The following is a 12556-nucleotide window of genomic DNA, read 5'->3' as shown; positions in this document are numbered from 1 at the left end:
CTCCAACCAGAAGCTATCTCCAATTAACAACAGCTCATCAATGACAAATTAGTTTTCTTCAGCAGTCTTCAGCAAATGGGTATACAAACCACACTTAAGGGTACGCCCCATGACCAGCAGTAGATGGCCAATAGAAAATTAACTCAATAGTAGTTTTGGAGGGTTATTTTGTTTTTGTTTTTTGTTTGTTTTGTTTTTGTTTTTTGTCTCATAATACTTTATCTTAGAATTATTTTTTACACTATAGGTTTTTTGCTTATATATTGTGGTTTCCAAATTTCAGCTTTTATAGGATTTGTGTGTGTGTATGTGTGTGTGTATGTGTGTGTGTGTGTGAACACGTGTGTCTATGTGTCTTATGCTTTTGCCTATCTCTTTTCCCTGTTTGTTTTGTACTATTGTAGTTTGTTTGTTTTTACTTTATTTTTATTTATCTTTTTAGATGCTTCTTTGTTTTCCTAATAAGATGTAGGAAAAAAGGGAGTGGAGTTGAGTGGATGGGGAGATGCGGAATGTATGGAAAGAGCTGGGGAGGGGAAACTGTGATTACAATATATTATATTTTAAAATATGTTTAATTTTAAAAAATGAGCACCTAATTATCTTGCAGGTTGGGCCCCCAGCACCCAGGCTGGGCAGCTCACATCTGCCTATCACCTCTGGCCTCTATAGACACCTGCATTCGCATACTCATAGAGACACACACATACACATAATGAAAAAAAAAAGTAGACCTTATAAAAATTAGCAAGAACGAGTATGTAAAGGATAGTATATAAATAGTTTTAAAAAATTATGATTGATTAAATCTGTTCCCTTATATCAAAATAGAGCATAGTAGGAAATGCCATGCCTATAAATTATTAAGGAAAATAGCACATACATTTGTGATAAAAATCAAAATAATTTAAAATTTTATACCATAGGTTGAACAGTTCCAGCTGTAATCCATTGATTGGCAGTCATGGCTTCTACGGCTTGGGTAGCTAAATATCAGCATTGTACATGTCAGATATTTCTATTTCCATGTTATCCAGTCACTTGTTATATTTGTTATATTATAATTTGAATATCTTGACTATTTTAAATTATAATGTTTCATAAATTAATAAGTTCTATATTTTTCATACATACTGCACAAGTAATATATTTATTCTGAAATAACAATATTTCTTACTCAAATAAACTCATCCTGCAAATTTGTAGACTAAAAAAATTAAGTTGAATTTAAATCACATAATTATTTTCTACCTAGAAACATAATTCAGATTGTATAGTACACACAGCCATGTTTCATGTTAAATGAAGCATCATAAAATCTTGTAAAGAGTTATAATACTGTACAATTGCCGATAATAGTCAGAATATACTTTTTTTTTTTAAATTCTGCTTTCCTTTAACTCCTGTAAGAAATAAAAAGCGGGGCTTTTTTTTTTTTTTTTTTTTTGGTTAGCAAAGTCATCACAGAAATCGGGGAAGGAAGTGTAGCATATGTACTGGAAAAGCTAGCAGCTAATGTGAGAGGAGAGCCTGTCTGCCTGAGCCGCTGCTTTTGTACACCACAATTACTATCTAGAGAAAATGAGGAGGAAACACAGGGCTCAGCCAGGTGTTGCTCCATGTTAGTAATTTAGTCTGCTATCTGATCAGTGATGAGAACAAAATCACCCCTGTCCTCAGGAAGCCGAGAATGTTTCCAGGCAGTGATGGACGCACCTGGCTGTGGGAGCTGCGCTTATCAGAGAACAATCAAGTTCTTGCCTCACACTCAAGGCGGAAGCAATGCTGGCAAACTTGTGCTGTCTCTTAAGTGAAAGAAAAAAAAAAAAATCAACGGTGCAGCTCGATGTCTGGTGACTTGCCGGGAATACTTCCACATCCCTAATCCATTCACTATCCCTTCCATTGGGCAGCAGCATGAACCCATCTTTAAATCTTTGTACCTCCTGGAATTACACTCATGTCACACTGCATTATACAAATAGCTTCCACTTGCTCAAAATAATACAAATTAAAAACACAATAATGCTTGCTGGGTTTTTTTTTTTTCAGCTAGATTATTTGGAACCCAATATATAGAATCTCAGAGAAAGTTCTCATGCTCTATATTACCTGTGGAATACAGCAGAATTCTGCCCATTTGAATTTTACTGACCATAAGGGAAAGACAATGAGATTAGTTTGTGAGTGTAAAGAGTGAACAGTTTTAGGATTAGGAAAAAGCTGATACTGGGGGCATTTCTCTTTCTTCTTTATTTTTTTTTTTTTACTAAAGTTTTAGCTGACATATGAAATGATGTGATTCATTATGATGTTTTTCTACATATGGAGCATTGTGCCTTGCTCTTAAGTACCAGCACCACCACCCTCTCCCATATTTCCTCCCAACCTCTCACTGAAATGTGCTAGTTATGGTCTTACAATAATTAACTGAGAATTATGTTTGTTCTTGCTGTTGGATGCAAATAGTTCTTTTTGAATGAAATCATTAAATAATAGTCAAAAATATAGGAACTAATCTAAATGGATTTGAATAATGTTAAATTGAATTATAATGTAATGCATTTCATATTTTCATTACACTGAGTTCAAAGGTCAGCATTGTTTTTAAAAAAAAGAGAGACTTCATTTTCTAACTTTACCATTGTTAATGTTCATTGATATTGATTCTACTTCTGTAAAATGGTGACTATGTACATAATCTATATATGTATCATTTGAACAAGGCTCATGTGGTGTCCAGGAGGATAAATGGTAAAAGCTATAGAGGTTCTCATTGGTTAAGTCCTGAGATAGGATTTAGAAGAAACATTTAAGTAAAGATAACTGAGTCTGTTTGTGTGGTGACATAGTGGGTCCCATGGGAATCCCAAGGCTGTAAATATAACTTGATGGCCAAAGTGGAATTTGCAACTGATCTCCTTAGAATGTGTCCCACTTCTCACATGGTGTGTGACTATGGGTCAGTTGTTTCCAAACAGCTTCCTCACACTTATAAAGTAAAGATAACTGGAGAGTTGAGGCTGTGACATATAAGGAGCAATTTAATGTATTGGAAGGAGCAGAGGAAGTTGAAAGTGCAATCTAATACATAGTTATGTATGTTCTGTAAAGGAGGATGTGCAGCCTCTTCAGATGATGGCAGTCAATTTCTAGGTGTCGGAGGAACAATGAGCAAGTGCTTTAGGAGCTCAGATGTATAAGATCAATTCCATCCGAAGTGATCAAAGAAGACGTAAGCAGGTCTGGTCTCCTATCTTAAGGGGAAAATGGTAATTGCTGCTATTTTATTTCATAGCATGAATGGGAGTCTTTTAAATGCGAACTCTTCTAAAAAGCCCAAGGACACATCCGTGGGTTGTTTTCTAGTGCCGAAAGATGACTCTAATTTTCTTGTCTGTTTGTGCACCTTAGGAGTGCAGTAGGAAAGGATTTTTTATTTCTTGAGATACACAGGAAGCAAATCTATAGCACTTACAAGTCTAATTTTCATAAAGCTTCTTCACTTAAACTACTTTGAAAGTCCATGGCTTTTATAGCTAGCTTTTGTTGCAATCTTGTATTATTATATAAATTGAAGAATGTCTGTACAGGGCCAGACTAAACAGCTGATGACTCTTCTGCGTTGAGTCACATAAATTAATTTATGGATGCAGTTTACAAATGCATTTTTTTCATATAAGGTTTAAAACATATTGACATTTTGAATTATATTTTAGAAATAATATCAATAATTAATTCAGAGCTAGGAGAAGATTTAATTTCCTTGGAATAAGATCTTTATTTTTAAATATATTAATATAACTTAAAATGTTTACTAGATTGAAGACTGGTTTCTGGGTATTTTTTGTAGACTTTCTCACCTGGGGTTTTACTGGATGGTGATGTTGAGTCACTAGAAACAGTTTGGTGCTAACTCAGCCCATGTATATAGATATCACCACACAGCCAATTCAGAGGAACCTAGTATTTTTTTTAATTAATAGCACATGCTATTTTGTAATTTTTTTTGTCTATTTACACATCACACTTGCCTCTCCATGCCCATAAATCATCCTATAAATATGAAGATTTACTTTAGATGTCTAAGATTAAAGAAATGCACTATGTGGGTCTCTTTGGCAGCTCTAAACTTACCCCCCCCAAACATCATTGCAGTAATAAAATTCATATGTGGAATAGTACATTCATCATGCTGCAATACTTTAAACTTCCAATTTTTTCTTGAAAAATGGTTTAGCTGCTGCCTATTTGACAATTCTAGCGAAGGCACTTTCTCATCATGTTAGTAGAATTTCCCCCAATTTGGTGACATTTAAATTAGCGCATTATTTTCTATATGAGGAACATGAGAAAAATTTTTGTTGAAGAGTCAATTGAGGTCCATAAGTAGTAAAACATGTTCAAGGATAGGTAAAATGCTCACAAATTTATATTTCATTACAATTTCATATATAATTAAAGTAACAATTCCACCAAAAGAAAAAGGAAAAGAATAGAATGGAAGGAGATATGGCTCAGCACTTAGCATTGTCTGCTCTTCCAGAGGACCCAAAAAATTTGATTCCCATTAACCACATGACTATTCATAACTCCAGTGCAGGGTTCTCTATGTCCTCTTCTGGCATCTCAGGGTACCAGGAATACATGCGGTACACAGACATACATGCAGGCAAAATATACATATACATACAATTTAATTTTCTTTTAATTTTCAAAGAAAAGAATAAAAATCAGTAGTTTGGGTTTTACTATGATGAGATATTATAGGCAAAGCACTGTTTTCTTTTGAAGCTGGGAAGATTAAATTTCTTAATTTTTCTCTTTGGGCTGGCAGTTTCTCTGCTTTGGAGAGCTAGCTATGCTAAATTTCTAAAAAAAAAAAAGAGCAGCATATATTCTTCCATTGGAAGGTGACAGTGAGAAAGAAGGTCACTAGCATCTCTGACTGGCCTAATCTGAAGATACCTTTTTTTTCTTATATTTCAAAGAAACTGTTTTCTTTATAGTATCTGCCATATAAACACTTTCTCAAATGCCCCTGAATCTAAAGAAGCAGGAGATATATAGAGTGAAAACTATTGAAAAGAGCAATGTAAAGTCAAGCCTCATTAAATCAGCCAGTCCCAGAGCCAATGAAAGAGAAATTTGAAACATGCAGAATGTGCTGAAAAGAACTTTAAGGATAACTCGTGGCTTACAAAATTAAGTATTGCTATTACGATTTATTGATAATAAAGGCATTTTTTCACCCTCACTACTGTGTGCTCTGTGAAAGTATCTTCACACATTTCTCTTTAATGCCAAATCACCACCCAGTGTCACCATGGTGCTGCAAGACACAAAAGCTAATTGTAGACAATCTTCATGCCATTTGATGCTCATATTTTTTGGGGGGGGGGATGCTGGATGGAAATTCAAAGATAAAAGCTTTATTTGTAAAAAATCCTAACATATTTAACATTAGAAAAAATTCAAAATTATCTTATGGAGATTTGAAGAAAATATGGTACAAAAGCAGAGATGAGAGTAATATAAACCTATTCAAAGTATCCCAATTTTTAAAAAAGAAACATACTGAAAACTCTTAGAAAGTGATTTAAAAAACATGGAGGGGTCAAGGATAACACAAGAAAACCAACAGAATCAACCAACCTGGGCCCATAGGCACTCACTGAGACAGAACTGACAACCAGGGAGCCTACATCCGACTGACCTAGGACCTCTGCTTATATGTGACAATAATATAGCTTGGTCTTCTTCTAGGACACCTAAAAGTGGGAGCAGGGGATGTCTTTGCCTCTTTTGCTGGCATTTAGGAACATACTGGATCACCTTGCCCAGCCTTAATATGAGGGGAGGGGCTTAGTCTCACTGCAACTTTTCATGCCATGTTCTGTTGATATCCATGGGAGTCCTGCACTTTTCTAAATAGAAAAGGAAAAGGAATGGATTTGGGGTATAGAGAGGCAAGCAGAGGTGGGGTGACTGGAAGGAGAGGAAGGAGGGGAAACTATGATCAGGATGAGAGGGCTGGAGAGGTGGCTCAGAGGTTAAGAGCACTGGCTGTTCTTCCAGAGGTCCTGAGTTCAATTCCCAGCAACCACATGGTGGCTCACAACCATCTGTAATGAGATCTGGCGCCCTCTTCTGGCCTGTAGACAGAACACTGTATGTAATAAATTAAATCTTAAAAAAAATAAAATAAAATGATAAAGACACAGCTTTAAAGATATCTTTTGACTACTATTAAGTATGACTTTTCTTTTAAAACTTACCCAATTTTTATAATGAGAAATATATTTAAAGTAAGATCTTTAAGGATATATTAATCATTGAATTGGTAAAATTTATTGTACTATATTGTTGTATTTGCTTACAAATTCCCTGTTTTTACTACAACAACAGATAATCACACCTTAGTGTCTTAAAACAATTTATATTCACAGTTCCTCAGTTCTAGATGTTAGAAATACAAGAAAGTCTTCCAGGGCTAGTTAAAATCTAGATGTCAGCTAGTCTGGGCCTTCTGGCTGCTCCTGAGAAGAATCCATTGCTTGTTCTAGTCTTGACAAGTGTCTGGCCTTGGCCTCTGACCCTTGTGCTCCTCTCTTATGAATTTCTTTGTGAATACTGGGCACACCTGGAGTACCATGCTAAATCTGCCCCGTCTCATAATCCTGATCTTCAAAGCCGCATTTTCCAGAACATTTCCAGGCTCTAGGGATTGTAACATGTTTCGTGGGAGCCATTATCCTGTTTAGTACAGCCACCATTTGGCTTAGCATACTGCACTGTTATTCTTGGCCATAAAAACAGAAATAAACAAGGGAGAGCATAAAATAAAGTGCCAGCTTCCCTTCATGTGTGTCTCGTGTGTGTATTTCAAACACACAACCAGATTTCAGCCACATGGGGAAAGAATATAACAATATATGTAATCATTAAAATCTGGTTACAAAGAAAAGTACATCAAAGCAAAATCACACCAGGCAAATATTGTAAAGATCATGGGGATTCATTATCTTTAAAGCAGAAGCCATTAAATAAGTATCTCCAAAACAACACAGACTTTCAAGAATGGTGTCTCAAATTTATATATATATATATATATATATATATATATATATATATATATATATGTGTGTGTGTGTGTGTGTGTGTGTGTGTGTGTGTGTGTATGTATGTGTGTATATGTATATATATATATATATATATATATATCGAGAGAGAGAGAGAGAGAGAAAATAAGTCAAGAATAACTCTATGTTCCTGAGGAAACTGAAGCCACAAGACTCTTGTCTTATTTTCCTGGAGTTTTCTCACTGACACTCAGAATTCCCCTCACATGACTTCCTTCTGCGACTATGCTCTGACAGATGACCATGTTCTTGAAAGTGTTTTTAAACACTGATTACTACATTTACTAAATATCAAACATTTTATCAAGTACTGTGTAACAATGTTGGAGAAAATGATATAATAGAATTAGCTAACAAAGGAGCTTATTCACAAATACATGAACACTATTTGCTTCAGTTTATGCACAGAAAGTTAAATATTTTAGGTCATATGTTTGCCATATATAAATATGCCATATATATGGAGAGAGAGAGAAGAGGGGTGTATATAGATAGCTATGTGTACATCTATTTGCCCATGATATATCTATATCACATCAGCATAGTTCCATTGTTAAGACAGTACTGATCATGACATCTCTGCTAAACACACTGGAAATAACATCAGCACATGTTTGTGCTTTGCAGTGATGTATATTGGTTCCCTAGAAATGAGAAAGAGCTCAAAGCTTGGAAATTCTTTGTCAATGAGTATGTCCTGGTCTATGTTGTTTGTTGACATTTCATTGTATTGTTGATTATGCTTTTTTAAACTTTTCTTAATAACTTCTTTAAGTATTTCCTGAAAGTATTGAAAGGAAGAGAAAGGGAGTGCTGATAAAGTTGTCTACTTGCTAATACAACTGGCATAGCAAGAAGTATATAGTTATACACTTCCTACATTAATGAAAAAATTTAAATAACATATAAGATCTATTCAAAATTATTTAGAATTCACATTGTCACAAACATGTATAAGAGTGTGCCAATCTCTCTTTTTCTTACCTAAACATTCACCTATCATACATATACACACCCATATATATACGTACCCATTCATACATTCAAACACACAAACAACACACACATATACACATACACATATAAACACACACAACATGTACAAGCAAGCACACATATACGCATCCAAATCAATATTAGCAGTATCAGCAGTATGATAAATAGATGAGTGGGAATTAACAATATTCACTATAATTAAAAAATCATCATGCCTTCAAATTAAAACTATATTTTAGAGTTAACACACAAACATATATATGTAAACTATAACATGAGATATATCATAAATCTTGGTAAAATTCTCAGTATAACACGTATTTGTAATTATCCATAGTGTGGTTTCGAGTTGCAGTTTTTGTAAAATAACATTGAAAGGCAATAAGGTTATTTGTGATATTTTTTCGCCCTTTGCTTATGGTTTTGAACATGGGTTTTACTTTCAAATATATTACACTAAATTAGAGTATATGTTAAGAGGAACTCACAGCAACAATGTTAATTTATGAATTCATACTTGACATCTTGTTTACCTTCAAATATCTTTACACAATTACAAAAGTCCTCTGAGCTTCAGTCATTTTTATCTGGAAGACGGACGCGTTCTGTGTCCCATAAAGAAATGAGATCTGGATAAGACAACTTACATGGTCACAAGTAACTACCTCAGCAAAAAATGATGACCTCCTAATTATGGGCAAATATATGACCTGAAATATTTAACTGTCTCTCTGCGTAAACTGAAGCAAATAGTGTGCATGTACTTGTGAATACGCTCCTTTGTTAGCTAATTCTATTATATCATTTTCTTCAACATTGTTACACAGTACTTGATAAACTGATATTTAGTAAATGTAGTAATCAGAAGGTTTTGTATTAAAAACACTTTCAAGAACGTGGTCATCTGTCAGAGCATAGTCGCAGAATGGAGTCATGCGAGGGGAATTCTGAGTGTTGGTGAGAAAACTCAGGAAAACAAGACAAGAGTCTTGTGGCTTCAGTTTCTTCAGGAACATAGAGTTTTTCTTGACATATTTTCATGCTCCTCCCAGGTGTAGTGGATAGGAGTGAGTTTACTTTGGCTATTGCTATGCATATGCCTCTATGGAAAAAAACATGTTTTTGCCATGGGTGGCTTCTCCTTGTGATTGAGCACCTTATTCATGAGATTCTTCTCAACCCTCAGAGTCAAAATTGTCTGATGCTCTGAATAAAGTTGTTTACTCCATGAGACTTTAGTCCACCTCATTTTTAGGCTCCACTCTCCCAGATTTATACCAACAACTAGAGCGGCAACAGTAATCCATTCAATAATCATTTTTTGAAGGTCGAAGCTAACAGTTTGAAGTTTTAAGCAAGGAGTTATAGAAGAAATATAATTCTTCAGAGAACTGTCTTGAAGACGTAATACTCTCTCAGAAAGCACAACCTGAGTCTTCAGGTGGCTCGAACAGTCTCTGGTGTGACAAGTTCCAGAAGACATTTCTCTGTCTGCTCATTCCAATATCTAATTTTTTTATTATTTTAGACCTGGAGTTGTCCTTCTGTATCATAACATCATTTTTCTTGAGGGGTAGAAATATATCTGGCATATATTTCTGCTCTGGATTCACTATTACAATTAAGAAACTGTTGTCACTGTTACCTGCTAGTTGAAGATGTCATATAACCTTGGTCATCAATAATAAATTCATTAAGTATATTCAAAACAAGTGATTGAAGCTGTGTACAGTGCAGCTTTGTTTTACAGTGAAATTTGGTACAATGCTGACTTTTGTAAAAACATAAAATGCAGCATTAGGGGAGTAGCAAACTGCAAGTAGTTTCACACATCCTCTGCTTCAATTCATTAACTATTTATAATGGGCACCTAAGGTGTATTGATGCAGCTATTTTCATAGGCAGTATGCTAATTCACAACATGGTTCAGAAAGTTCAGATTATGTGAAGCAATTTTTCTCAATGAAAACATTAATCAGCAGGATCCTGGAGATGCACCTGTAGTTCCAGCTGCTCAGGTGGCTGTGGTAAGATCACTTAAAGACACCCATCAAAAGCCTATGAGGAAAATAAATGAGAATCCCACATAATAGGAAGTTTATGATATCAAAATGATTTTCATAAATATGAGTATTCTGAGAGCATGGTATTAAAAATTTGCATGTCCAACATTGAAAAAAAAATGATAAATATAGCTGGGCTGTGGTGTCACAAGCCTTTAATCACAGCATGCAGGAGGCAGAAGCAGGCGGATCTCTGTTAGTTGGGGCCAGCCTGGGATACAGATTGAGTTCCTGAAAGGGGACCAAAGCTACACAGAGAAACCATGTCTCAAAAAAAGAAAAAAGAAAAATATTGATAAATACCAACATAATCAAGTATTTAGTAATTATTACAGACAAATGCAGAGGCCGGGAGACTACCTTGGGTACCATGATCAGAACAGCTGTCCACCTCCCCTGAGACAGCATCTTCTATAGATCCTATAGGTCCAGAGCTTCCCAACTAGGCTGATTGGCTAGTAAGCTTCAGGGTCCCCTGTCTCTATGTGTCCAGCAGTTGGATTAAAGCTTACACCATTTTACCTGGCTCTTTCTTAAAACAATGTGGTTCTGGGAATGAAACTGAACACTTTGTGCTTCCAAGGCAAGTGCTCTATCAGCTGAGCCATCCTCCAACCCATAAAGTGGACTTTAAAGTAATAAATTTATGTAATTAAGGAATTTTGGAATGTTTGCTGTATAGAAGTGTGACATGAGTCTTTAAAAATTAAAGTAATGTACCACTAATTTGTAACTGAAAAATTAGAATGGAAAAATGGTACATGTATTTTACTTGGTAGCCTTTCCATTGTGTTGTTACCACAATTGAAAGTTTATGGTTGGTCTTAAGAGCAACTTACATATATACTGAAGTATTAACTGCATCCTGATACTATGTTATGCTGAAAATTAACCACAGATTAATTTATGTATACATGAAAGGCATGTTCAAAATTGTATTATTCAAGTTTTTATGATTTGCTTTGAATTTATATTTTATATATAAATGACCATCTGATACATTATAAACTATAATGTAAAAATAGTAGTACAGTTTCCCATGAGGATCATCGCTATTAGTAAATGTATCTTAGTTTAAATAATGAATAATTCCTGAGTGCCTTATCTTATTTTCTACATTATCTATTACTATCTTTATTTAATATGAACATTAGTAATTTTTGTAATCATATGTCATTTTTGCCAGCATATTTTAGTCCAATCTTAATTTTCTCCTAACAACCAGAAATTTAAACATATATTCTAGTTTTTATTTCCTCTGGACCAAAACTGTCAGTCTCATAAATTTTTTTTTAAAAAGACTTGTTCTTATGATGCAAAGATAACGTTTAGAAGTAAAATATTAAAACAAATTTTCCTAAGAAGTTTAAAATATCACAAAGAGTAAATATCTAAATCATGTATCACCTATTATTGACACATTAAATAGATTTCTGAGAATGAGGTGGGAGAGTGGCACAATTTCCTAGGGATCTTTATTTGAATTCTTATTTACCTTCATTACCTTCCTTTTCCCATGGACATTGTAGTGTCCTACTTCTCAGGATTAGCAACAGAATTATTGTCTCATTCTCCTTCCACATACACAATTACATCTGGATAGAATGCCATACTCTGACCAACAAACTCATTATTAAAATAATGTCTGTGGGTCTTTCCTTGTGACTTCTTAAGTTGAACCATGTCCTTTTAAAGTCACTTTAAATAGCTCTTCTGGGAAATTTTGTCACAAAATTAACACTCAGTATTTTGGCGCTGTGTTTCTTTTACTCAGATTTCTCAAGAAGCAAAGCTTCCACAAACTCTTGTAATCACACAGCTTGTTACCTAGATTATATGAAACACAGGAGACAAGCACACTAGCTTTCTGGTTAAAACCCAAAACCAAACCAAGTTTGAGGAAAAGCATCCTCCTTGACAAAACCAGAGGCAAATGAGCTCTGGCCTTCATCTTGAAATATCTGAGTGTTTCCTATATTTCTTAATGGTGTTTCTGAGTAGTTGAGTCCCTTATTTGACTGGAGTGGAATATACTCTGAGCCTATTTTATTAATTTGGCATTGGCAATTGGTATCCTTTACACAAAATAATGTATTTTCTTTTGAAGAGACATAGCATATATTCACAGACTTAAAATTATCCCTACTAATCAATTATTTTTTTCCTTTCCTTATAGCACCTTCTCTGATAGGTATGGTGAGGAAGGACTGGGCATCCCAAAACAGCCTTGCCCTATCGTGGCAAGCACCTGCTTTTTCCAATGGAGCTGTTCTGGACTATGAGATCAAGTACTATGAAAAAGTAGGTCTCATTTACCACTTCCTAAAACTCTGAATTTACATACATATATGCATA

The 12556-nt window shown here is 34.7% G+C and overlaps 1 protein-coding gene across 1 annotated transcript in view; it reads left to right on the top strand.

Annotated features, from left to right (window-relative positions):
• Epha6 (EPH receptor A6) overlaps positions 1-12556 on the top strand; it is a 956551-nt gene that overhangs the window by 533465 nt on the left and 410530 nt on the right. The window contains exon 6 of the mRNA XM_036203471.1: positions 12378-12502. Within this exon, the coding sequence (XP_036059364.1) occupies positions 12378-12502 (125 nt within the window). The remainder of the gene's footprint in view (positions 1-12377; positions 12503-12556) is intronic.

The sequence above is a fragment of the Onychomys torridus genome, chromosome 12 (genome assembly GCF_903995425.1).
Source record: "Onychomys torridus chromosome 12, mOncTor1.1, whole genome shotgun sequence".
Lineage (NCBI taxonomy): Eukaryota > Metazoa > Chordata > Mammalia > Rodentia > Cricetidae > Onychomys > Onychomys torridus.
The sequence above is the reverse complement of the archived record's forward strand: the minus strand, read 5'-3'. Positions and strand labels throughout refer to the sequence as shown.